The sequence below is a fragment of the Coccinella septempunctata genome, chromosome 2 (genome assembly GCF_907165205.1).
Source record: "Coccinella septempunctata chromosome 2, icCocSept1.1, whole genome shotgun sequence".
NCBI classification, from domain to species: Eukaryota; Metazoa; Arthropoda; class Insecta; order Coleoptera; family Coccinellidae; genus Coccinella; species Coccinella septempunctata.
In genome coordinates this window covers 38794363-38821736 of record NC_058190.1, presented here as the reverse complement: position 1 = coordinate 38821736, position 27374 = coordinate 38794363, and the positions used below count along the sequence as shown (strand labels likewise).

The following is a 27374-nucleotide window of genomic DNA, read 5'->3' as shown; positions in this document are numbered from 1 at the left end:
TCCTTATTGAATACTAAACTTTGTACTTCATTAAAATCATAAAAGATAGGTAAGTGTTGAAAAAACATCGATGTAACAAAAATTCATTTATTCGAAAAGTTACAATTTATTAATTTTTGAAAATTTATCGCTTCGGCCAAAGAGGAAAGAGGCTCTTTGCTTCGGCACCGCCCACAGTTTGCAAAAAACATCCAACGGTTATCGATGTGCCGCGGATTGAATTTTTCTTGGTGTAACACAAAAAGATCTAAAGAACAGGTGGTGCTGCCCACAGAATAGATAAAACAAGAAGATTTGTCTTGAAATATTTTGAATCTATGTTATCTGTGATCACAGAAAACTGAAATTAGGATTTCGAGGCTGTCAAAATATTGTCAAACACTGCAATGTCAATTTGACAAATCCAAGGACGAGTTCGACAGTTACTTGCCCATATTTTACGAGTACAAAGAAGAAAATGCCTGAATTGAATGAGAAACATAAACATTGCAGGATAGTCGAGTCGAGAATTGGAGGTAAAGATTAATCTTTGAACCTTCCAACAGCTAATTTGAATCCTTAGACGATAACGTTTTATTGTGAGCTATTGCAAAAAGTTTGATTTTCACATTTGCCAAAGTAAAAAAATACACGTACGTCGTACTTATCCTGGATACTCGTAACATGTATCGTCTACCTACGTAAAATTATAATTGAATTGAACTTTTTATGTAAATGTGACGATGATGGGGGGTTTTTGTATTTTACTTACCAATTTGAAATATTGTCTACATATGTATTATCACTTTTTTAATGCATAATGGCCAGGAAAAAGGGCATCCCTATGTCACCTAGTTTTTGCACCAGGATAATAATATCCTTTTTATCCACTTACTGCTACTGAAGGCATATCTAATTTATACTTGTTTTGCCTTTCAGACATGGACAATTTTGAAACTTATAAGCCCCGTGCAATACCTGTAGTGTTAGCTAATGATGATCACACATTCTGTTTGGATGAAGAAGCATTATCTAAAATCCTCATGCAAGATGGTATTAAAGATCGTAATGTTGTTGTTATTTCTGTTGCTGGTGCATTCAGGCATGGAAAATCATTCTTATTGGATTTCTTTCTCAGATATATGAATTCAAAGGTGAATTTAAAATTTTGCTCGATCAATAAATATGACAAAGAAAGTAATTTTAGTATGTACTCAAAAAAAACACATCTGATTGGGTTGGTCAAGATGATGCACCTTTGGAGGGCTTTTCCTGGAGAGGTGGCTCTGAACGAGATACAACTGGTATATTGATGTGGTCAGAAATATTCTTGACTGAACTAGCAAATGGTGAAAAGGTGAGATTGACGAACATTTTGTGAGCGTATGGAATTTAGAGAAATACATATCTGTAGTTTCTTGGGTTTGGATACCTTGTACAGGGAATCTACCTCAGATAGATATTGTAAATATATATAAAGCTATGAGGATGATGACTGACCTTATGCTCTAAATATTAGCCAATATTAATAGAAATATTTAAAAAAATGAGTCATACTTCCTATTACTCCATGACTATATAGGTAATGCAGGGGGCATTTTCTGTGTCTTTTCTGTATACCAAGGAATCTTTTGTTGAAAGAAAAATTTCATTTGTTGAGACTAAGAATTATAGGCAGGTGCTATGTCTTGTTGGACTCATACTGGAGCATATAAGACGAGAATATGCTTAGATCACCATGAAAAACAAAGTATAATGTCAATAAATTACCAGTAAATGGAACCCTTGGGGGTTTAGTACATTTTATTGCAAAAAAATTACACCCTAAACGGGTGGTCTATGCCCGTTTTCATTTGTTTTTGGGTTATTTCATCTATAATCACTTCGATCCTGTATATTTTAGGAGGTTTTAAATTTTTCTTTTTGTGGTGGTTATCTAGACTGATAATTGTACATGTGTTACATCTAGCGCTTAAATTGAAGGGGCTGTCGAAAACAATGTATATTGTTAGATTTATTAGGCCGTTTTCATAATATTTTCCTCTTATGTCCAACATTTCAGTAAACTCTCGCCATATATCTGCAGCGACACTCTTGTTTTAACGAAAAGTGCTCTTTTAATTCACACTTTATTCAGAAAGAATGGTCAGATTTGTCAAAAATCTGGTTGAAAAGTTAGATTATTCTATCAAAGAAAAGAAATGTGGTCTTATTTGTACTACTTCTAAACTTCATCAGGTCCATATTTTTGGAAATGCATATTCAGGAAATATTTATTTCTCCAGAAAGCCAGTCACTGAACTCATTCAATTTCTGGATTAGTGACCACGCTTTATTTGAACGAACGCGCAGAAGTTATTGAATTTCTTACTTATAATCAAATAATAATTCTACAGTGAACCAACAATTATTGATAAAAATAATAGTAATGCAAGCAGTCCTGCAAAAATGCTTACTTGTGCGTGAGATATTCTCCTTGGAATATTTCGAAAACTAATTATCTTCGATAATAATTTCATCTGGGAATAAATATTTTTTGCTCGCGCTTCACTTTAAATAATGCCTTCGATATTGCGCAAAGGGTTTTTCCATGTTTCAAAAATGTTTTTTTTTTTTGAAAAATAATTATTATTCGACATTTAAATATCCATTGTAATAAACTTAAAGAAAATTCTTCCGTTTATTATCTTTTCAGACGAAAGAAAACTCATTGCTACGATTAAAAGTATATTTGTATATTTTGATGAGCATTCCACTTCTCTAACACCATTCCTCCCATCCTCCAAAACTACCCCTACAAGATAATGAAAGGGGAATTTGACACATCATTTCAAAGGTCCTCTCAATCTGAACACGATCGTGCATTCGTATTGACACTTTGACCGTAAAAAATCATATAATTGACCAATATAGAATCTCAATACTATCAATCATTAACATATGATTTGTGATAACATTGAATTTAATCTGCCTGACTGATAGGCATCTAACCAATCTGATGTCGATAAAATATGAGTAGTTAATAATGGATAATTTATGGTATTATTATGAGACATTTTTCTTTGGATTATATTCAGGAAATGGAGTTTTCGATGATACCAAAAAATCAATTTTGCTAGTTGATCGAAAGAGGGGAGCTTTATATTGTTTTTTTCATTCGTACTGTTATATCGCGGTTCATCTCGATAATTGGTTAATTAAACTATTTGATGACTATAATATTTTTACTCAATTTGATGACAAAAGAGGTCCTTTATCTTTTTGTTATTCTCGTTGAACAATAAATTCCGTATAGTTGCTCAAGACAGTTCCACTAAGAGTTTATAAGTACATTTCGGAGTTGTAAGAAACACCGATTAGTTGCAATAAGACTGTAAAGCGTATGGCAAAATTTCTGATAACTGAACAGAACTTGTATAGGAGAGTGTTGGTGCTGAGTAAAACTAATATAGAATTTTTAAAATTTCGACCCCAGTTATTTGGAATGTTTCCGATCGTCATCAAGCATGCTAATTGTATTGTACAGGTGTGCCGAAATTAATGAAAAAAAATTTGATCACAGATTAGGAAACCCCTATTTTTGTTTTTGCAAGGAGGCACCCTCTTTCGAAGTTACAGCCTCCTAAATTTCGCCTTCAAAAATAGTCCTTTCTTTTTATTTCAGAATTCGGTCATACGAAAAACGCAGGATTTTCATGATTGCGAAATCTCACAATGTCTTCGGAACCACTAAACATTAACCGCATATTTGAATTCCTTTAAAATTTTTAAACCGTTAAAAAGCCCATTTCAATTGAAAAAATTGCAATTTTCTCATGAAACGCAGGATTTTGGAGAAAAATCTAAAAATGTGATTAACAAGTAGCATTCGATAAGAATCTATAAATGCGTTTAATGAGTCTTGCGTTTCAGAAAAAAATTGCAAGAGACAAATAAGTTTTTCAATCAAATAGGCGTTCTAGCGGTGTAGTTCAAATACTCGATTAATGTTTAGTGTTTCCTATGAAGACAAAGACATTGTGAGATTTCGCATATCGTAAAACTTCATGTGATTTCTGAGATAAAAAAGAAGTAGATTGATTTCATACCAGCATTATTCTACTAATATTGTTGCCCAATCAACCTTTTGAAAAATGATGCATTTGTTTTAAATATAGTGTATGTATTTGAATTCATAAAAGAGAAAAAACATATACCAGAGATTCCCCCATGCGTATTGAAGCATAATACTTACACTAGGCTATCAAAACGATATTATTATAGTTTTGTTAATAGCTCGGAACCGATCCCGAAACGACTATCTCAAATTGCTATGCGTTTAATCCATAAATTTAACATCGGTAAAATATAAATAGACTCATGTTCTCGAGCAATTTATGCAAGATATGAATAGAAAATTGAATGGGTTTTGGGCAAGATAACACGTTGCATTCATTGGCGGCCTACAAGCAATAATACAGATATGCTACCCATAATTAATAGTAGTCAGCGCTATAATCTTCGTGGTTCTGAATAACAGCACTTTTCTTTTTGTTCATTCATCCCAAAAAATGGCATGGCGATAACCGTAGGAAAAAATGTGAAAGTTATGTGAACAAATTAATTTTGTTGCCTTCAAACTTTTCATGTAGAATTGGGGGATTTTATCTGCTTCCTCTACGAGCGGTGGAGGATAGGGGCACAAAAAGTTAGGGTTGGCATTTAAAATAACTCAACTTCCCTTCGCCCTTGGTGGAGGTGTATGACTCCTCAATTAAACATGAAAAATTGCGTTATTCATCTTTTGGAGCATTTTTTAAAGGAAAAATGAATTTTTGGCGTTACTTTTTATCCGTTTTTCAGAACGTATTTTATCGGTATATACTTTTTCTGCCCTTTGAGGTGGGAACACATCACCAAGTGATCAAAACTTTGGGTTGATTTTTATTTCATTTCAAATATCAAATAGCTGATTACCGAAACCATTTAAACTCTTGACTTATTCCACAACACCAGATGAATTGTACTAACCCATTATCCACATACAGATCACAAAAATTATCATGCACCAATTTTTGAGCAGTGTATATTTTGTGGCACTAATATAGGTCACACAACCGCTGGGTTTGATACACAGAAGAGCTAAACTTTCACCTCAGTAGTCGATGAAGAATATCATTTTTTTTAATAATCGATATTTTCTCCGTAGGTGGCCGTTATATTATTGGATACTCAGGGTACTTGGGACAGCAAAAGTACTGTAAAAGAATGCGCGACTATATTTGCACTAAGTACAATGATAAGTTCCGTACAAATATACAATTTATCATCAAACATACAAGAAGACGATTTGCAACATTTGCAAGTACGTAGTTCTTCTATATTGCGTACGAAATATCAAATGATTCATATCTTCCTCTTTTCAGCTTTTTACAGAATACGGTCGCTTGGCCTTAGCGGAAACAAATTTAACTCCATTTCAGAGACTTCAGTTCCTTGTGAGGGATTGGAGATTTCCTTACGAAGCCCCATACGGTGCTGTTGGCGGACAAAAGATCTTAGAGAAACGGCTTAAAGTAGACGAAAATCAACATCCAGAACTGGAATCACTGAGAAGACATATAAGATCATGCTTTTCGGAAATTGCATGTTTTCTTATGCCGCACCCTGGTATCAAGGTATCGACAAGTCCAACATTTGATGGAAGATTACAAGGTGATCTATTTTGAAAATTCAAAATATTTCTCTCCAACCTAATCAATTTTTTTTCATTAGATATTGATTCAGAATTCAAAGACAATTTGAAAATTCTTGTTCCAATGATACTTGCACCAGAAAATTTGGTGGTGAAACAAATCAACGGTCAAAAAGTGAAAGCTAGGGATTTGGTGCAATATTTCAAATGTTACATGCAGATTTATCAGGGTAATGAGCTGCCGGAACCTAAATCAATGCTTGTGGTGAGTTCTTGTTGTTTATTCAGTCATTTAGAATCTGATAATCATTTCAGTGCATTGTTGGTGATTATTAATGATTCTAGGCAACTGCGGAGGCCAATAATTTGTCTGCAGTGGCAGATGCAAAGGAAGTTTATACAACTTTGATGGAGGAAGTATGTGGTGGAACGAAACCCTATCTGAACAGTAGTGTTATGGAAGCGGAACATAAAAGAATTAAGGATAAAGCAGTCCAGCAATTCCAAAGTAAACGAAAGATGGGAGGCGAAGAGTTTAGCGAGAAGTACAAAGAGCAGTTAGAAAAGGTACATTTTCAACTATTACCTAGTCTTTTTTTCAGAGCGTGTAACAATTACACGCTCTTCAATAACAATATTGAAATGACTTCATAGACAGCCATCTTTGTCTATCTCATCAAGATAATGTATTTGTTGTCCTTTATTATCAAGGCATATTTCAGTCGATGTTGCCAACTTGTGCAATCGAAGTGAAACATTTTAAATTTCAAATACCCATTTTTATTTTTCATTTATAAGTGCTTAAAATAATTTTTTTTGGGAAACGGTTGAAATGGATATTTCAAAATGTGAGGTTTCAAAGATATTTCATAAAAATACATCATTTTCGTCAGAAGGAGTATTCCCTATTTCCAATAACCTACATTGAATTAGTTGGGAATAGAATATAGTGAAACAGAATAAACAGTGATCTTTCATTGTAAATCTTTCTGTACTTGAAGGACTTGGAGGAATCTTTCAACCAATTTAAAGCTCACAATGAAAGCAAGAATATCTTCAAAGCAGCGAGAACACCGGCTGTATTTTTTGCTCTAGCCGTGTTCTGCTACATAGGATCTGGTGCTTTTGGACTTTTTGGTGCTTATACAATAGCCAATATTTTCAATACCGGCATGGCTATTGCTTTCATCACTCTAGGATTTTGGGCTTATATTAGGTGAATATCAATTGAAAAAACACTTGGGATGTATCTAATACAATTGTCTCTAGGTATAGCGGAGAATTCAGGGACTACGGACTCCAGATAGATGAAATGGCAAATCTTATATGGGATAATGTGAGTATTTTGTTTGTGTAGTTTTCAATTGAAGCTTGATGATTGGTTTACAATTAGTATAGTTTTTTCCAATTCCTTGTTTGAACCTCTATTAATTTTCAAATTTCATAATACGAGAAGAATAATACTAATTTCATATCCTTGATAAAACTGTTGGTGTCTATTTTGTATTTCATATGAACAACTAATCAACATTTTCCAAATCTTTCTTATTTGGAAGTTGGCACCCTGTTATAGACAAATAGCAGAATGTTATCTGGGTAATACTAGGAAAGAGTTGGATGTTTACAACTACAGTGTGTGTACTGTATGTTGAATTCTTACCAGAAGCATTTGACTATCCCTACAAAAACATTTAAAACAAACAATAATAAAAATTAAAAAATCTTTCTACAAACTTAAGTCTCAATCAATAATAATCGCTCAAAAATATAAAGAAAATTTATGGTTTCCAAATAACATATCACCTTTGCAAGATATATTCAAATATCATTCGACCGAAATTGTCTGTCATTTTCTCAATAGCACTATCTACAGTAGACAAATCGAAACTAATTGCATATTCCAAAAACGGATGAAACAAAATCGAATTACCATAGTTGACTTGGGAAGCTGATTAATCATTCAAAATTTATTCTTCTGTTTATCTGATCAAATATTTTGTTTCCTGTGGTTTTTGCATTGATCTATTTTATTGTAAGATGTAGTCTACTCTATCCAGAAACCGCATTTTGATCTTGTGATCATTTCTTATAACCAATATTAATGATTGCCTTTATTCCTTAGCGTTCCTATTTCAAAATGAGAAAGCAAAGGAAACGTATGTACTTCCACTATTAACACTGCATGAATATCTCTACTTTGCACATTCTTACCTCTACCCATGATAGGTTATGCTTGTAGACTCAAATGATCATTTGGAGGAGTTTATGAATGCATGCTTATGAGGATTCAGTCCTAGTTAAAAATTTTAACGAGAGTTACTTATAAGTTGATAAATGTTTATGTAAGAAAAGGAAATATAGAAATTTTTAGATCAAGTCAAATTTCCCCTCATGAAAAAAATGATCTAATACAGATATGATATAAATTCGCGAATACATGTTATTGTCCTTCGTTAGAAAGTTATCTCAAGTTGCCTAGAGTTTTAAATGAATGTTTATAAAGGTTAAAATGCATAGTGATAGTATCATATAATGTCCTAAATGTAATATGTAAATCTATACTATACATATACAGGGAGAGTCTTTGATTCGCACAAATATTTTAACAGTAGATTCTTGAGCTCAAAAGAAAAACTTTTTTCTCATACCGTCTTTTCCGATTCGGCCCTGATAAAAAGATGTAGCCATTTTAGCAAAATTTCACAGATACTTTTTAATTTTTGAACATCAAATTACTCGAAAACGGCGATTATACGAGGAAATCTGAAGAACACTTCTATTTTACCATATGTCCAAATATTCATTAGATGGCATCCAACTTAGTTTCAAAAGTTGGGTTCTTTGATATTTTGGTATTTTTACGGCACGTAATGTTCATAATGAGAAAACTGGAAGACATGGGTGATATCTTTTGTCCAAAAAAGTTTAATCAAATACATAAATGGAAAAATTTAGACATAAATTCATTTCATTCGATTAGACCGTTTGTCAGATGAAAGTAAAAATAAAATTTTTTATGGTTTTTCAACCATAATGTTTCTCTTAAACTGATCCGATTCGAAAAAAATGGTTAAAGAAAAAGTGTTCCTTTTGACCTCAAGAATCTACTGTTAAAATATTTGTATGAGTCGAAGACTCACCCTGTATAGAATTGAATAATTTGTTTTTGTTCTCGACGTAAAATTTTTCGTCAAGTATTATATGCAATGTATAGTATTCATCTCTTTCCATTTAGGAAGTTATAGAGTTTCTATGTGAATGTTTATAAAAATACTGCCTTTCTTCAAGGTGTAATGTAACTGTTAATATGCCTGGCTTCTTCTACGTTTCTGTGAAAGCGCAAAATATTTATTTAGGAGGTATCTGTCACCTGAGCATCCTTGTCCTCTCCTGTATATTTTGAAACACCTTTTATAAGTCCTAAAATTCACATGCACAATCATGTTCTTGTCAATACTAAGCAATACCAATAATTCCCCGTTTTTTCACAGTTCTTGAAACCCGTTTATCAAAGCCTCGTCGAGACCAGTATGCAGCAAATGGCTGCGCAAGCAGCTGAGTTGGCCGTACATAATACAACGGCTGCCGTAAGAAGTCCATTATCAGCAAACGGAAAAAAACAAGCGTGATACATGGACGATACAAAGTTCTCTAGTCTGCCATACATAACTTAGTGTTGAAATGAGGTGACAATGTTATACATAAAATCGAAAAAAAATTAAGTATGGTTCAGATTGATGAATTGATTAGCTTTAGTTGGTGCATTGGTTGTAAGCGGTAGATCATCCGGAGTGAAAATACATAATACCATAGTCATCGTTGAATCAAGTAAAATAATTTCACAATGTGAGCAGCGCTCGTCGGAAAAATTTCGAACACATTAATTTCTATAGATCGTAACGACTCGTTCATCACTTTTGTATCAATAAAAATTGACATGTGGTATGAATAGTTTCTATTACAGAAATTTTAACTGTCTGATGGGTTTTTAATATTAAATAATTATTTGTTGGAAAAGGTATAATTATAAAATGAACTTTTATGAAATGTTGAAATCATTTTTGATTGATTGGATTGTTGAATAAAAAGGAAATCATTTCTCATCCAGGTTTTTCTTAGGTGATTTTACTAAAAACCTGCTATCAAACCTTATATGGAGTGATGCTCTTCGCTCCTGTGATCAGTGTGATCTTAAAATAATAAATTACCCATAGGAAGATGGCCACCTTATATAGAAATTAATAATTGAAATACTTACAAACAGGCTCTTCTAATTGATAAAAAATTCGATCAAAAAAAAACGAGGTAAGTCAAATGAGATATGCCTGAAGTTTCCAATAGCAAATAGAAAATTATTATCAAAATCAATTCTTTGAATTGGTATTTTCATTTAATCATGCAACTGTATTCTTTTCTAGATTCTTCCCATGAATTAAATAAATTTTATAATTTTTAATGTTTCTATACACCATATATTTTTCCATATGGGTAAAAGGAAGTTCTAATAGATTTAAATTAGCTGAGTTATGATTTTTCCCTTTGCTTATAAGGTATTCAACCAAGGCAAATTGTTGAATAAATGCTAACATTCCCTTGTTCTTTATACCTTTTCATCAAATTATAAAACACTATAATTTGGCAGCACTATTTCAAAAGATATCTATGGATTTGTTTTATTTTTTTTAGTTGAAACTCCAGTGAAAAAAGTTGCTAGAGCAGGTTTTTGCAAACAGCATAACTGTATTATAAGTTATTTGTTAATTGTTTTATTTATTGTACATGCAAATAACATGATCACTGCTTGAACGTTTCTCTTATCAAAACTTGAAAATCTCAATACCAATATTGTACTGATGAATGTGATATACATGGTTCAAGAAAGGCATTTTTATATCTTGTATAATAGGTGTGGATTTGTGATTGTTTCAGTGGATTTGAATTCCAGAATTCTTATTAGTATTTTTGTTTTGTGTATTCGGACAATGTGGAATTTTTGTCTGAAGTTATATGTATACATATACTACTGTTATATGAATTTTAGTGAGCTAGATGAAAAAAAATGCCAATTACGTTAAAGTACTATGTCCTAACTTCGCCTACCTGATTCAGTCGAATCAGCTATAAAAACAAATTTCGGATTACATTAGAAAATTGGAACTTCTATTTAGTGCCATTTGCACAAAAATTTCTCCCTTGTTATCGTTTTAAGTAGTTTTAATAAATTCACAATATTTTGTGGCTATGGCTCAACTGATCATGATGGTGATAAAAAGAACCCTTATATGATATTATATGTACATATATTGTGTTCGTTATAATTTTTGTACTCTATAAAAATTGAGATTACTAAAATTTTTTTATCTATTTGTGTGTTTAATCTTGAGAAACACCTGCATTCAAATACTTTGGAATTTATTACGGAAATTCTTCGGCAGTTTGAAAAGCAAAACGAAAAGAACATGACAATAACATGTGATTTTTTCTCATAGAGATTGATTTCCAGACAGTATTACCATATTTTGAATTTAAAACACTATGACTGTTGAAAAAATTTTCAATGAGAAATCAAGTGTTCCTTTTCAATTTCAAATTGTAATTTGGTGGTCATTGCCTGCTTTTTTCCTCGGCTTCTTCTTATAACCCGCTAGTAGATTTTTAAACCGTGAAAAAATTCTTGCCAAGAAAAAGTAACACTGAATAAGGACAATCTTCATAAAATTGATGGGCAATTATGGATACATATGAGTAATGAAGCTCTTGAACAATAAGAAGAAATATCTGTTGAATTTCTGAAAATCCGATAAACTGTAGATATTCTTGAAATTTTGACGAGACGTATTTCCTTGTTACATTTCAAGGGGGTCATTGTTAATCTCATCATTGTTACGTCATCAGTTACCATCTGTGTATTATTTCAATGTTAGCCTCCTTCAGTTATTGTTCTTTCCATATCATATTTTGTTCAAATAATATAATATAGAATTTTGTTGTATAATTTCAAGATGAATTCATTATGATTATTTCTTCTTTGAATATCGTATTTCCAAATATCTGTTTTATTTACTCATGGTACTGAGGAGTAGATTCATATTGATTTTGTTCAATTTATAGCCTAGATTGTTGTAGTCGAAGAAGACACCTAAGTGCCTCAGTAAATTTAAGATGAATGAATCTCTATTGTTGTGGATATAGTAAAATCAAACGAAGTTTTACTGAGATTGGTATATATGGAGTATATAATTAAATTTCATTAAAATCGAATGCTATGTCTTATTAAATTGCATCGTTAATAACTATAAAGCTCAGTGTTTCTTATCTTGTACTTGGAATTGTATATACTGGTTTTGGTGATAAATTCAAGTTTATATGTTTGACGAGTTATCAATCCAAACCTTTCCACCCGTAAAGTTGTGAATGCTTCATATATTTGAGCTAATAATTGATTATTTTTGATGAAATAAAAGGTGCTCAATCAATCACCTAAAAATATATCAAGTGGAGGTGGGAACTCATTTTGTTTCAATCTTAAATTTTCTGAACCATTTGGTGTTGCTACAACAAACATTAAGTCTATTAAATGCGTTGTAGTACCTGATCAATATCCAATCTTTAAATGTAGAGAAGAATTTTACGTTAAATTTCAACTGAATCTGATATTCGTCACCACAATCTGTAAATTTACTAGAACATGACTTTGATTTGTTGGTCTAACGTATTGGTTTCACATTCATCCTATTGATGACTAGTAGCCAAGTGCTATGTTTTATAGTGGTTATTCTTTTTTTTATACTGTGGCTCTCGATAGCTTTCATATTCATGGTCGGGTAGTTCGCAAGCGTTTTCCTGAAGATGCTTACCATAGTGGAGAAACTTCAGTAGAAATACGTACAAGACCACGGTTAAGCTTGGAAATTTTGAATATTTCGTATGGTAACCCTGATAGCTTTTATCAATAAATCTGATGAATTTGGGGCTACAAAGGAATTATTTCAGAAATATGAAGAAAATAATTAAATCTTTAATAAGTCAAATAAACCTTCTGACAATATTCACAACATCTTCGACATTTTTCTCATGACCTTCACTTCAAAAATTAATTTCATTGTTTATTCTTATGTCCTTTTTTTCGAGCATTTCACGTGAATGCAAACAGAATAAATACTACCGGTACCGCGATTACAAACAATGCGTACAACATAGACCTGGGTTCACATTCAGATTCTGCGACAAATTCCATATTCGGATCAACCTCCTCATCACGCTGTGGTAGTTGCAAAACCACTTTTTGTCTGGAAAGAAACTTCAGGTCGAGTACACAGTTCTGGGTCACGTTTGAACATGAAGCCAAGGAATTCGACAGGTCATAGACCCTTTTTTCTATATTAAAAGTAACTCTGAGGTAGTTTTGCTGTACTTCATTTTCGCTGTTGAACACGAAGAAGTAGTAGGCGTTCATGGGAACCCTGAAAAATAATATTAATCAATATTTTTAGGATAACTGGTAGACATTATGTACGAATGCAAGACCAATCAGATTTTCTTTACTTGTATTTTAAAAGTTCGTTTGTTTATACTGGACAAGACTTCTTCGCTTCAACTATAAATTTTCAACAAGTACAAAGAGCAGCAGTCATTTGAACCAAGAAGGCAAAAATTCTGATTAGCAATGGATTCAAGTGTGTATTATCAATCAATCAATTATATTTTTTCTAAAATTAATTTAACTTAGAACGAAAAAAAGAGAACAGGCGGTAAAGGCTCTATAATCTTTAGTTGCTGATTTGTAACTTATTTAACCTGTTGGTGTTACAGGAGCTATGTATAGAGCTCCTACAGCAGCGCTTGAGGCCATACTTGATCTGCCTCCCCTACACTTACATGTGAGGAAATCTAGCCTGCTAGAAGCAATAAGAATATCCCTTAACGGGAATCTGGGTTGGACATATGAGGATATTGAATCAATTGGACTCAAACCTCTTGGCAAATCATCGGATGTTACGCCAATCATTTTCGATTTCGAAACGCCCTTTGAAACGGTCATACCTGACCGTCCTAGTGCAATAAGTTTCGTAAATCGTTTGGACAAAAAGTCATCCACGTGGTATCCTGATGGATCAAACTCAGAAAGGGGCACCGGCATTGGCGTATATGGACCTAAACTGAGGATCTCTAAAGCCCTGGTAGGTGAACCCTCTATTTTACAGACCGAGACACTGGCTGTTTATGTATGCGCTCGGGAGTGTCTTAAAATAAACCTCAAAGGTGCGCATATCTATATCACCACGGACAGTCTGGCCACGCTGAGGTCCCTGGAATCACACTGCCAGAGATCTCTGCTGACATGGGAGTGCCGTAATACCATAAAGCAACTGGCCAGAGACAACAAAGTGACTCTACTATGGGTACCAGGGCACTGTGGTGTTGAAGGAAACGAGAAAGCCGATGAACTTGCAAAAAGAGCATCAAGGTTAATACCTGCTGGACCTGAGCCTTTGTGGGGGCTTGGAAAATACCAATACAAGGCAGCGGTCCAACAATGGGAGTTGAACAACAGATTAACCCTCTGGAGAAACACACCTGGACTTACTACGTCAAAGAAATTCGTGATGATTTTACCGACCTACACCGGAAAACTTCTAAAGCTGTCAAGAGCTGAGCTTCTGTTGATGGTGGGACTGCTGACCGGGCACTGTCGGTACAAATATCATTTGCAGCGTATTGGTAAGTCAGCAGATGAGATTTGTAGGCTCTGTGGATCAAAAGCAGAAACAGCTGAACACATGGTATGCAAGTAGTGTCCAGAGCTGGCGGACCTAAGAACCACTCATATGAGGAAACCGGTCCTGGATAATCACGAGGTAACGGCTAAGGCCCCTAAGGATGTTGTCAGTTTCATCAACACCATTGACGACCTCCTTGGGTTCCCATGAATGATTAAAAAAAAAACTTTCGTTTCAAACCGTATGTTCTAAACTCAGGAATTTTTTCCCTACTTTCGACTTACTTGTAAGCGATGGTATTCATCAAATAAGTTTCTTCCGCTTCTTCGTCGGTTAGGTCCGATAAACACCTATGGTGGGGTGTTAACGGTAGGTTCAAAATCAGACCTGTACAGCTGAGCAGAGCCTCTTCTGAACTTGAAAATGAAGACCAGAATTCGCTGTTGCTCATATCATTGGTTGCCGTTTCAACAACTCTTCCCCGATGGTCCGCTATACCATCCGGCTGCAAGACCTTTTGGAAAAAATAAGTACATAATGAATAAGGTTCTCCCAGAAAAAAAAATTCGAACATTATTAAAAAAGTAGTCTCATGTCTTCGAAGTGAAGCTGAAAAATTAGTAGATACTATATGTAACTCGAAAATTACTGAAACAGGAATCGCATTGAACTTGAGGGGATGATAACTTCCCCATTAAGAATTTTTATATGGGTGATTTTTCGTGAAATGATTTATTTCGATGAATTTTAACTTCCGTAAAAAACACATTCTTTTCAGAACTTCTAGTGATACGATAACTGCAGTGTTGTGAGATAAATTTTTCAATTATTATTATTTTTATGCTATCAAGTTTGTTGCAACTCACCTCTTCTGCAATGTTTTCGTGTTCTTCCGTAGGCTGAAGTAAACCACGAGCAGTTTCCACGAAAATTTCACGCTTAGTTTTGGCAGCATTTTTTGCGGTTTTGTTAAATTTCTCGTTCAGTTTATCCATTATATTCTTGCTTTTGGCACCGAGTTTCTCTAATTTCAAGAGGATATCTTCGATCACCTCTTCTGAAGTTATATTGCTGTATGACGGAGCAGTAATGTTGAAATTTTTCTTCTCCTCATTGTCAATTGTCGAATTCCTATGACCATGTCTGCTTTTTGCCTCTTTGAAGTCTCCCTTCTTTGCTTTTCTCGTTTTATTTTGTAGGTTGTCCAAAATCTCCTTTATATCACCTTGAATGAGAGAAGTAAAAGACGGGTCAGTTCATGCAGAGGTACTAAGATCTACGATCTAACTATGTAGATGGTTTACGTGATAGCAATGTACCCATGTCATTAAGTGTATTATTATTTATTGTTATCCTTTAAAAGAATTCGAACCTTCGGTGTCTGAAACGTCATCATTCGTTTGCTCTTGAAAATCATCAATGAGTGATTTATTGGAAGCAAACGCGTCAGATTCTCCTTGTTTGAGAAATTGTACCTCTGGCCGATGACGTCGCATCTCCTCTGGCTTGTTTGCAGGACCATCATCTTTTGGTTCTGTCTCGTCTGCCTCTTCTGAAGAATTGTCTCCTATATAAGCGCATTCGTGCAGATGCTTGTGTCCTCTGATAACGATCAAGGAAGCTCCAGGCCACCTTCAAATGAAACCAAATTATAAATGAAACTTCTCATATCTGAAGAAAAAATCACCTAACACAAGTGGACACCCTAACCACCGATCCTTTCAGCAGATAGAAACCCCAATATTCCTTCATGTCGTCTTCGAGAAGCAGATGTCGCACCATGGAGAAGTTCTCTAGTCGCCCGGAAATTTTTGGAGTTTCCGGAAGCAGATAAGCGTTGAAAGTTGTGTTCGCTCTAAGAATTTGTCGCTGAAAATTGGGTATAAATAATAAGACCTTAGACTTTTAGAGTAGATTATGAATGAATTTCGAAAATTTGGGAAACCACTGAAGTGAAGTGGGTCACCCATCCATATATTGACCTCGCGCAAGGCTGCTTAGCTCAAAAAATATATTTTCGAAACTTTCCGGGAATACAAATCCGATGATGTTATAAGACAAGTCCAAGCTCTTGGAGACAATTTTCTACTCAAAATTGGAGCAGCTGAAGGTGGAAATCATTTTTAATCAAACGATTTGTACTAATGTTTATTGAAACCTTCCATTTTTTATCGCTTTGAACATGTAATAAGCCAGATATTATATTTTTCCGTACCTGACACCAAGTTGTAGAAATTCTTCCATCTATTATGCGCATATCTGATATGGTAAGTGGATAAAGTTGGTGCCTGTAAATTTTATACCGAAAGTAGAGAGGAACTGCTATCAGCAAGGCAGGTAACAAAACTCCTAATATACACAGCCTTACCACCCTGGAAGGTCCTTTGAGAGTTTTTTTTTGCCTTATCACAATTTTTTTGTTGTCACGCAGAGGAAATACTGTAACAATAATAATGCATTCTTAATAAGATGATAATTACTCTTCGAATATCGGAAGAAATATTTATAGACTGCGATAGATTTTTTATCTTCTCCATAAAAATTACTAAGTCTGCATCCATAAATTTAAAATTTTTCAGGATATACGAATTCTTTTTCATCAAAACTTGCATGAATGTGACAATTAGTAAGGTATTTGAAATCTCGACCAAAATAGAATTGATTCCTGATTATTTAATTACATTTTTCATTGTTCATATTAACGAGGAAAAGGTTACTTCTAATCACCGAGTTGAACTTTCTGGAATAACGCGTGTTTAACGCAAACAGCTATAAATACTTCGAAATGATCCAGTTTTCTTATTTCTCACCTTCGAATTCATCTGGACCACGAATAACTGTGGATAATACAACTGGAGACATCGTATACAATTCGAAATCGGATATTTCTTAAACGTTCAACTTCACTCTGTTATACATGCAACGATACTGGACGAGATGGGAATTGATCTTATTTGATTTTCTTCTTATCTACGTAAATTCTGTAAATCTATTGTGTCTACCATTCATCAGTTAACAAATTAGATAATGCTCCTTTGAAATTTTGATTCATTCGCTTTTCAACATTCCAAGTTTGTATACTAAAAGATTATTATTGGAAATCTAGTTAATGCATTACCAGTCCATATCAAGATTTATCATCTGAAGTTTTGCTGCCTCTCGCTTCTTTTAGATCCTAAGTTGGTATTCGTAATTGAGGTAAATGAAAATATCAGAATTCTTCAACAGAAGATTTTTTATACCAATGGTATAAGCATTATTAGAGATGTGACTGCGCTGTGTCATGATGAAATGGACGTATAGAAATGGGAGGCGTATAGGCTTTTAAGGGTTTCAAACCCCTTTGAAGGAAAGTTCTAGGAAGATTACAACTGTAAGGAAACAACAAAATTTGCGTTTCTCTGTCGTCCCATATCAGATTCACCAGAATAACGAAATTCTGTAACAAGTAAATTGGAAAAGAATGCTAAGGACATCATACAAGATACAAGAAGAAGTCTTAATAATATTATCCCTTGCCCTAACTACTGGAATAAACCAGTAGTTCGTGTCATCGACCTTGAAATATATGAAACAAGTGATAATTTGCATTCAAGTTTAACCATTTAACCCATCTCATAAAAAAGTGTTGTCAAAAAACCGCATCAATGACCACATTATCAAATCAATAAAAAAACGCTATTATAACTACCATCCACTCATCATTAGGGTGCTTAACTAACTTCTTAATTATACATGAGAAGTTGCGTAATTTCAAATAAAAATTAAACTGTTCGAATATTTTTATAAAAAAAAGCGCATACCGAAGATATGAATTTTGTGTTATTAAATGTAGTTAAAATAATACCTCTTTTATAAGTACTTTCTCTTTGAAAATATAAATCATATTTACCATAGACAGAATGAAAAAATTTATCCTAGCTGAAGACAGTATGATGGCAATAGTCTTCCACACCAAGACAAGTAAGAACAGTAAAGGAATGCAAAAGAAACTTACCCATATGTAGATTAGCACCGAATTTCAGTATCAGCTATCTATAACAATGAAATTCAAATTAGAAAATCAAACAATTGATATTAAAATAATATCTCACCTTATAGCAGTAATGTTGAAGTTGTTTAAAAATCGCGAGATTTCTTTGTCCCTTTCAATAAAGACAATCATCTAGAAGGGATTAGTAGGCTTCAATCTAGCAATCTTATTTTCTGGCATATACCATCATATAATTGAAAATAAATTCCCGGACAAAAATGATTATCTCAAGATTTCATGAAATTTTGTTGATCAATAGGATACACTGTACAGATATAGAATACTTACCGGACTCTACTAAGATTTTATTGACCGATTAATCAGTTCTTAATTCCTGCAAATTGAGTTCGTTTTGTTTAGTTCTTTGATTATTTCACACACAAATCAAATCCTTCAATTCTCTGATTACTCCACTTTATTAACATTTTACAATTTCATCAATAAATTAAGTAGAAAATCAAAATTATAAGTGGTAATATTTACAACTTTACAATTATTTTTTATTCTTTATTGTTGTTTCTCCTCTCCTCCTTTTGTTCAATGGATTTCTAGGATCATAAATTTCAAACCAATCATCATCTTTAGTATTGGCATCTTTGGCTAATACTGGAGTATCATCTTCAAAATGAAACTCGTGATTCATCCTAAAATTTTGTGAGTATGTAACGTATGAAGACAATCTCAATGAATTGATTTATTCGCATATTTTCAGGAGTAACCCATTTTGTTTACTTTTATAATGAAATTTTGCTCAAGCCACAGTATCACCACATTTCATTCAATCATGCGCAATATTGAAAGAAATAACAAGAATCTTATTGCACCTCATTTCATCGATAAACCGTCTCAGAGCTGAAAATTATTGATAATTTTTGGAAGACAAGTCATCAAAGTTCATTGAAGACATTCCATAACCAGATCTAAAACTTAGTTCTAACCAAACAGGCACCACCAAATTTTTATAGAAAATTGCATGTCATCTATCAAAACTAGATTTTTTTTTAGGGTTACCTACTTTAAATTGCGGATGTTTTGAAGCAGTGAATAAAAAGATAAATAAACAGTATATTGGATAGGAAATATAGAGAATTCAAATATTGGAGTGATTTTTTTCTTGGAGATGATTAGATTGTCTGTTGAACTCACCATTGTTTATCTTCTTGAACTTCCGGTTTACTCTCTTCCTTCTCAGCATCTTCTTGTTCTTTGGCATCACGCAGTTTTTTCTTGAATTTTTCTAATAAATTCAATGTGAATTGTTCTCTCTCTGATCCTTTCTTAAGGAGAGTTTTTTTTATGTCCCTATATTTATCATGTTCATCATTATATTGCTGTATAGTGCTCTCCTTTTGTTCATCTTTGCTGGATTTTTCTTTGACCTCATTTTGTGCTTTCAATTTGTTAGACTGATATTCTTTCTTAACATTTTTTATTTCCCTTCTTAGTTCTTCACTACAATGAAATCAATAAATAGACTGAAATTCGAGGAACGAAAAGCAAGTACATAGTTGAAATGAATTTCTTGATTCACAATTGCCACAACAAATCCCAACAAATCTATACAGATTGCAAATAAGGCTTTAGAAATATATTTGAAAAAACTAGGAAAGCACTATCGTGAAGTTAGGAATGATTGGCCGTTTAAGTACTGAACTTGCTCGAAAATAATAAATTTTTTATCCAATATTTCTAATAATGAAGATCCTACTAAGTTGAAAACTCTGAATAAGTGTTTTGAAGATTTGTGTGAAATTTTAGCTTTTTTTAATAAAAAATTACTTATAGGTAAGAAACCAAGATTAGGTACTGGAGGTGCAATTGTTCTGATTATTCAAAAAGTACTTCAAGTTGTGATATAATTTGAAAATCAGAAAAGTAAAATTTTACCCCATTTTTCGGCCAATGAAAAAAATTAGGAGAAGATAAGTAGTAGATAACTTACACTTTTCTCTTTTTAGTTTCTTCAATATCGTCTCCATAAGCCCATTCATCTTCATCTTTATCATCAATAGATGCTTTCACAGGAATTGGTTTTTTAGATGAACCTTTCAATTTTTTTTTAATATTCTCCAACTGTTGTTGATGATCAGGTTCATCATCTTCTGGTTTACTTTCTACTAATTCTGTTTCAGCGCTGAGTTTAGGATCATCTGAAAACAAATAAGTATCACTTGTTTGTCCCGTGTTATAAGTTGCAAGGTCATTTATTCACCTAGAACATCATGACTAGATTTTCCCTTTGCTACAAGTTTTTCATTCTCTCTTTTTGACTCTTCTTCATCTTCTTCTGCTTCATCACCAAATGATAAAAGCTTGAAGTTCCTTTGGTTTAAAACATAAAAGAAGTTGATTTTAATGAATGGGCAATAAAAATGATGATGAATAATATAATACTCACTTAACACCAACTTTTTTTTCTTTCTTTTGCTTTTTTTCTGACACAACTTTTTTAACTCTTGGTTCTATGTCAGGAAAGGGATTATTCAAAACAACTGTTTTCAGTATTTTATGTGGATATTCTGGTTTTTCATTTTCTATAAGCCCTTCTTGTAATTTTATCATGTTGAAAATTGTATCTCCTGTTACTTTACCGAATATGGTATGTTTATTTTGCAACTCCGGTGTGGCACCCAAAGTAAAGAAGAATTGGGAGCCATTATCATCTTTACCTGTGAATTTTGTGTTATTTCAATATACAAATAAAAAAAAATTTTTGATTAATACAAATTGGACACATGATTATGGAAGTAAAAGAATCTCATTTTTTCCTGATAAACAGATCCTAAATATTTATTGCTCAAACCTCGGTCAACCTGTATATCCAAGGAAATGATCTGAGCCCCCATCCTAATAGAGTAGGATTTTGTTTTCGTAGAAAGTTATTCTTGAATTTTTCACACTAAACATATTTGGAAATTTCCCTCCCTTCTAATTTCAAAATGATAATTACTGATTTCTAAATTTATTTATCATCATAAATCCCTCAACATCAGTCACCTGCATTTGCCATAGCCAATAATCCCCTCCTGGTAAATCTGAGTCTTTGATGAAATTCATCTTTGAAGGGTTCTCCATATATCGATTCTCCACCTGTACCGTCCCCATTAGGATCACCACCTTGTACAATGAAATCAGGAATAACTCTATGAAAAATCAAGTTGTTGTAATAACCCTCCAAACAAAGCTGAATGAAATTCCTACAAGTTTTAGGAGCCTCTTTAGTCCATAATTCAATATCGATGTCCCCAACAGTTGTTTTCATCAATATCTAAAATTTCAAACTTAAGCAATCAGGGTAATATGGCAAGTTTTATGTATTACTTTTCCAGAAGTAGGTGGTTCCAATATATAAATATTACTCATGTTCGAATTATGTTTATTTCATTAACTGAATTATTCTTATTACGAGTTGTTTGTTTACAATGAAAATATTTTTTTCGTTTTTAAGGTTATGACATGACCAGGGATGGCAATGCGATATCGATATAGTCGTGATGAAAAAAATCGATATTTTCACCTCCATAGGTCGTAAGTAAAAAAATCTTACAAATGTGAATCGGAATAAAACTACCTTATTTTCAAATATTATTTATCAAAATAAATGATAAAACACATAGTGTTCTATTAATCATATCACATTAAAATAATCTTATTCTACAACAATTAAATCTTACTGCTTCTTGAAACTTTTTAAAATAGGATAGATATTATCAAAGGCTTCATAAATTTCTCTCCTAACTTTCGCACCAGTCAGAACAACTTTACCAGAAACAAAAATAAGAAGTACAATCCTTGGTTTCACCATACGGTAAATTAAACCAGGAAATAATTCAGGCTCATATGAACTGAAAGAACTATGCGTCAAAACCAAACCTGGAAAAAAAATTGATTTATACATATTTTCAAGTTAAATTCTAGCAAATCAGATAAAAATTGTTTATGCATACAAATAGCCTCAATTACAAACATGTAATTTATATTCACTTGTATACTTTTATCTATACATTTCTCACCTTCTAATCTAATAGGGAACTTGACATCACAACTTCCGACCATATTTTGAATTTTGAAATCTAAAAACTTTGCTGGAAATCCCAATTTTTGTATGATACGAGCATACTTTCTAGCAGCTAATCGGGAATCTTCCTCACTTTTAGCTCCTGTGCAGACCATTTTTCCAGAAGAAAATATCAGAGCAGTTGTACGAGGTTCACGAATACGCATTATCACTGCAGCAAATCGTTTTGGATTGTACTCAGCATTACGAGCATGCAATGCTATCTTCTTCAAATCTAACTTACAGTTAAGATTCACTGTCGAAACTATATTCCTGAAGATGAAAACAAATCATTATGCTTAAAAAATCATTATGGTAATAATTGATTAATAAAATACATAATGAAACATTCACATTGTAATAATAGAATGATCACACCTAAAGTGATCATTCCTTATCATTCATATTGTGTTCCTTCCCTCATGCATTATTACTAGCGTATAGTGAATACCTAGAAACATAGTATGCATATCAGGGGTGCCCAATTGGTCAATGGTAGTAGAAAGTCCAGTCGATTGTGGCAGCGATTGTAAGTAATACAAGGAATAGACAGATGCTTCTATTACCGCTTCATCATGTACTTTTTCATTTAAAATTTTTATAATTTTATAACTGGTATATCTCGGAGGTTTTGTCAGTAAATAGTAGATCTCAAGTCTCATCAAGTTGGCCACCCGAGATGTATGTAATACTATTGGAGAACATAAATTGTCTTGCTAGATTCATCTCCTATTAATGAAAAGCTTTTTTTACAATAAATGCTAAATTAAACTGTAAATAATACCCTTGTTTATATATATAACACTATAGGTAGTAGTATACAAGGATAATACTTACTGTAATTGTGGAACTATACCAGGATCTGCAGAATGAGGGGTCATTGGAGTCATAGGTGCAGGTGTTGCTGGGCCCATTGTAGGTGTGGAACCAGCATTAGATATTGGCATACTGGCACTAACATTAGGGGACATCATGCTATGTTGCTGAAAACAGGTAATTGTTAAGAAAGGCTCATTAAGTGTTCATCAAACATACAGGTGTTTGTCCCATTATACTAGACATATGTGAAAATCCTGGTAAATACTTCGTTTGATTATGTTGGGGCAATGACATTCCCATTCCTAAACCCAATGTTGGCGTGAGTCCTCCTGGATTCATTGGGGCCAAAGGTGGAATTTGTGAAACGGATTGCTGTTGTTGTTGCTGTTGGAGGGCATTTGGCAAGATCAGTTGATCTTCTTCTGGCTGATGTAATGGTGTACCTGAAAAATGGAGAAGTAACGACTGAATATTTCAACTAATTCATGACTGGGTTAGACTCTTTAGATAAAAATACTCCGAAATACAAACCTATACTGGGTATGCTGAAACCTGGACTCGGAAGCATTTGATCCATTTTGAATTACTTTTTTTTAAGAGAAATTTGTAATGTAATGAACCTGAGTAAGAATGCTGTTAGTTAATCACAAAGTAAAATCTGAATACGTGTAGTAATTCGGAAATCATGAAATCCATCAACTGATTATTTCAATCGTTCTAAAAATGAAAAAATGTGAAATACGAAAACTGAAAACAAACTCTTTTTTCGTCCAAAAATTTAAATTGCTCAACCATAGAAATTAGTTTAATAAATTTTCGTTAAAAAGTCATTAGTTTTGCCCCCTTCCACAGAACATTATTTTCTTCTTGATTAGTTAGTTGATTTCATAGAGTCTGGTTGATTTCTGTCATCTGAAGTTTCTGCCTAGTTACTTCAAAGATTTGGTTTCTGCCACAGAATACTGCTTGCCGGTTAAAATTTTCTGCTTGTATTTTTAGGTTACAATTTTGAAATTCTTCATAACATCTCTCTGATAACATCCTTTTAAAGAACGAAGGAAATGCAAAATTCAGTGAATCAAAATTATAATATTGAATAAAAATGGATCTGTCTACAACCTCTATTTCGTATGTTCCAACAGGTATAGGAAAACTGAATACTAAATTTTCAATTTACAGACCCAATAGAAAAATTCTCAAAGGATCGAATTCGAAAGCATTGGAGAGAAGTTTGCTATTGAAGCAGAATAAAAATTCCTTAAAAAGAAGTATAATATGGGCTAGCGTGAATATAAGCATTCTGTTTTTAGTTTTGTATGACTTGTGAGTAAACCTTTTGTTTCACTTCCTAACCATATAATATTAAGCCCAGACATGTAATCGATAATCTTTCAGATCCCAAGTTTGCCCACTGACAACATCATATTTCGAGTATGTGGAGTATGGGGTGGTTGCTATAACAATTCTGAATGTTCTCTATCATATTACAAGAATTCTTCTAATTTCACTACGTTTTGAACAAATACCAGTTACAATTCAGCAAAAAAAACTACTAGGGATCAGAGATTATGGTAAGTAATTTTTGTCAAATATCTCAATCAAATGAACCATATCTTCTTAGAGCAATGTAATTGTTATAGTTGGAAAAATCTGTTTAAAGTTGCATGTGTACAATTTGTTATAATTGTTATGTTACTTACTTGACTTCAAGTCCTTGTAATAAAGATCCTTTCTTTGAAATAAACTATTATATTATGCCAGTTATTATAATGAGATATTATATTATAATAAGTATTGATGATTGAAAACTTTTAACTTCAGCACTTTTTCAGATAGTAATTACAAAATTATAAATCAGTTGAGTCCTATTTGTAACAAAGGAGTTGAAACAAGTCCATTACAGGTATCACCCTTAAATGTTACATTATCTTCTAGATTCAACTCAAATTCCTTGAACAACTCAATGAATAACTGGTCCGGTTCTTATGCAAATGAAAGTAAGTGATTCCTACTTCTGGTTTCTTTGAATTTCAATTGTTGCTATGCATTTTTTTAGTCCATAATATTTATATATTTTCAGGCGGAAATCTCTCCTTATCATCATCTTGGACATACAAAAGAGGAAGTTCGCCTGTTGCAACAAGCTCCTTAACTCCTAAACAATCTCCATATCGTAACAGGATATTTTCAGATAGTTATAAAACTGATCCAATAATGGATGAAAACTCTTTAGATGAATTCCTCAAAGAACAGGAGATGTTTGAAAAAATTAACAGAGTTCAGAATCAATCCTCACAGTCAAGTAATCTTCTTAGTAGCTTCTGGAGGCATCCTATCACAAAAAATCCTAAAGATTCTTTGGTTCTTAGCAAGTGTAAATATCAACTCTCTCCTTTCTCTAGAGGTAAGTACTGCAAAGGGTTGGTTCCCAATTATTTTATTTCACATCTTGATCAAAATTGAAATTTATTTTCTTACCATTTCTTTTGTACAGATAAGAATAAATCTGGTTCCAAATTGGAGGACAATATGCCAAACTCTACTTCAGGACTAGAACCTTGGACTAAAATTAATGTTGATATTGTTGCTTTGACTCAGTGGAATGAAAATTTGAGAAAGGTTTGTGGATTAACATAAGTCAGAAGTTTTGCTTTGAAATTCAATTCTTTTATGTTTTTAGTGGATTTCGCAGACAATTTTGGAACGATTAGTCTATGAGATTGACACTGTCAATAAAACGCTAGAAAAACATGGTTTGAATGATATTAAGATTGGTGAAATAGGATTGGACCGTCTTCGTAAGACAGCTGATATGGTTCCCGTTACACATCTAATACCATCTTTGAAGGGTCTGATTGCCTTCATGGAAGTTAGCCCAAATCAGGAATATCTTGAAAAAAGAATACGACAATTAGTTAAAGGTGGATGTATGAGTGATTTTAGTTGGAATTCTGGGGCTAGTCATAATGGAAAACCTTGGAATGATTCCCTTCCAACTGACTGTGCTGTGAGTGTAATATATTTATCCACAACTGTTGCATAAAAAATTCGTAGTCTGTCTGTTGCTTCACTGGACCTTGTCTTGTTTGGTGAACATTATCTTTGTGAGTAATAGCCATCATAATATGCTCATTTAATAATATACTATTATCACCAAAATCATTTCAGAGCATAGTGAGTCAGACAACAAATTATTTCATCATAAAAACCTTATGCTCTCTAAAACTGATGAAAAATTAACAGCATGTAGACAAATTAGTCATTTCTGGAAAAAGTACTACCTGGCAGGACTTCATTGTAACTTGTGCCATCAGTTGTGTTCATCATTCACATAAAACTCTTTGCTAACAACTATTTGAAAAAGTATATTTTGTTTGTATTGATATTATTTTTTTTTTAAATCTGAGGGGTGTGAAATGAAGATTTGAGATACACAATACACTGAATATTCAATACCAAATGAGAACTGAGAATTGACATTTTAACACCATTTTGATAACGAGATGTTGAAACATTATGTTGAATTGTAAATTTCAGATCATAATGCATTTGTTGGCAACTTATTTAGACACCCAATTGATGCCGCTTCCTAGTGCACCTGATATAAAGCCGTTCAGTGGATATCACTACATCAGATACAATGAAAAGGTTCCCCAATTGAATGATTCTACGATTTTCATCCATCAAGTTTCTGAGAAACCTCCCCATTTTAGAATAATTGTAGGCGACAGAATTTATGAAATGGGAAAGGTATAAACTAATTTTTTTGATCATGCACGAGAATTCTTTTAATATTACTTTTTTTACAGGGTTACAACAATATGTTTCATAGTATTCTATTTTTCTTGTATCACATAAATAAGATGGGTCAAGGCATGATAGGAAGGGTGAACTTGGGAAGAGCTGGCGTGAATATGTTATGGATTATCGATCAGTGAAAAAATGGAGTATATTTTTTTTCTGAAATTAAAAAACTTTTTTCAAGATTTTTTTTTATTTGTTCCTTAGTGCAGGTTTGATTTTACATAGCATATTTCGTGAACAATGAAAATATATTTGCTGAATGAATCAAATTGCAATAATTTCATTAAT

The 27374-nt window shown here is 32.9% G+C and overlaps 5 protein-coding genes across 9 annotated transcripts; 2 read left to right on the top strand and 3 right to left on the bottom strand.

Moving 5' to 3' along the window:
* The first annotated feature begins 358 nt into the window (after window positions 1-358).
* Window positions 359-12024, top strand: LOC123306658 (atlastin). 3 transcript variants are annotated; one of them, XR_006536939.1, is made up of 11 exons: window positions 359-515; window positions 919-1133; window positions 1187-1336; window positions 5168-5323; window positions 5385-5673; window positions 5734-5918; window positions 5999-6220; window positions 6655-6869; window positions 6923-6989; window positions 9145-11706; window positions 11737-12024. XR_006536939.1 is itself a non-coding variant. In XM_044888758.1 (10 exons), exons 1-10 carry the CDS (start codon window positions 458-460, stop codon window positions 9280-9282), a joined length of 1695 nt encoding a protein of 564 aa, XP_044744693.1. In that variant the 5' UTR covers window positions 359-457; the 3' UTR covers window positions 9283-12024. The 3 variants fall into 3 exon arrangements, 2 of the variants coding, with proteins under 2 accessions (XP_044744693.1, XP_044744695.1); XM_044888758.1 differs by having other exon boundaries at window positions 9145-12024; XM_044888760.1 differs by having other exon boundaries at window positions 492-632; window positions 9145-12024.
* A 625-nt stretch (window positions 12025-12649) lies between these two features.
* On the bottom strand, window positions 12650-17366 carry LOC123307264. 2 transcript variants are annotated; one of them, XM_044889500.1, is made up of 7 exons: window positions 17184-17366; window positions 16589-16812; window positions 16061-16242; window positions 15746-16005; window positions 15240-15598; window positions 14658-14887; window positions 12650-13116 (listed from the first exon to the last, which is right to left on the bottom strand). In XM_044889500.1, the coding sequence occupies exons 1-7, from the start codon at window positions 17233-17235 to the stop codon at window positions 12789-12791; spliced, it is 1635 nt and encodes a 544-aa protein (XP_044745435.1). In that variant the 5' UTR covers window positions 17236-17366; the 3' UTR covers window positions 12650-12788. The 2 variants fall into 2 exon arrangements, with proteins under 2 accessions (XP_044745435.1, XP_044745436.1); XM_044889501.1 differs by lacking the exon at window positions 16589-16812 and having other exon boundaries at window positions 17184-17340.
* A 1437-nt stretch (window positions 17367-18803) lies between these two features.
* Window positions 18804-21879, bottom strand: LOC123306829 (spliceosome-associated protein CWC27 homolog). Its single transcript, XM_044888989.1, has 7 exons — window positions 21728-21879; window positions 21404-21674; window positions 20805-21075; window positions 20619-20728; window positions 20349-20556; window positions 19553-19858; window positions 18804-19050 (listed from the first exon to the last, which is right to left on the bottom strand). The coding sequence occupies exons 1-7, from the start codon at window positions 21767-21769 to the stop codon at window positions 18900-18902; spliced, it is 1359 nt and encodes a 452-aa protein (XP_044744924.1). The 5' UTR covers window positions 21770-21879; the 3' UTR covers window positions 18804-18899.
* Window positions 21880-21981: 102 nt separating this feature from the next.
* On the bottom strand, window positions 21982-24095 carry LOC123306851 (TATA-box-binding protein). Its single transcript, XM_044889024.1, has 5 exons — window positions 23814-24095; window positions 23499-23725; window positions 23301-23446; window positions 22420-22736; window positions 21982-22279 (listed from the first exon to the last, which is right to left on the bottom strand). Exons 1-5 carry the CDS (start codon window positions 23857-23859, stop codon window positions 22077-22079), a joined length of 939 nt encoding a protein of 312 aa, XP_044744959.1. The 5' UTR covers window positions 23860-24095; the 3' UTR covers window positions 21982-22076.
* A 178-nt stretch (window positions 24096-24273) lies between these two features.
* LOC123308470 (transmembrane protein 209) lies at window positions 24274-27266 on the top strand. Of its 2 annotated transcripts, XM_044891130.1 has the most exons (9): window positions 24274-24410; window positions 24462-24605; window positions 24678-24853; window positions 25115-25279; window positions 25363-25686; window positions 25777-25901; window positions 25963-26289; window positions 26820-27032; window positions 27092-27266. In XM_044891130.1, the coding sequence occupies exons 1-9, from the start codon at window positions 24385-24387 to the stop codon at window positions 27218-27220; spliced, it is 1629 nt and encodes a 542-aa protein (XP_044747065.1). In that variant the 5' UTR covers window positions 24274-24384; the 3' UTR covers window positions 27221-27266. The 2 variants fall into 2 exon arrangements, 1 of the variants encoding a protein (XP_044747065.1); XR_006537127.1 differs by lacking the exon at window positions 27092-27266 and having other exon boundaries at window positions 25963-26386; window positions 26820-26958.
* The last annotated feature ends 108 nt before the right edge of the window (window positions 27267-27374 follow it).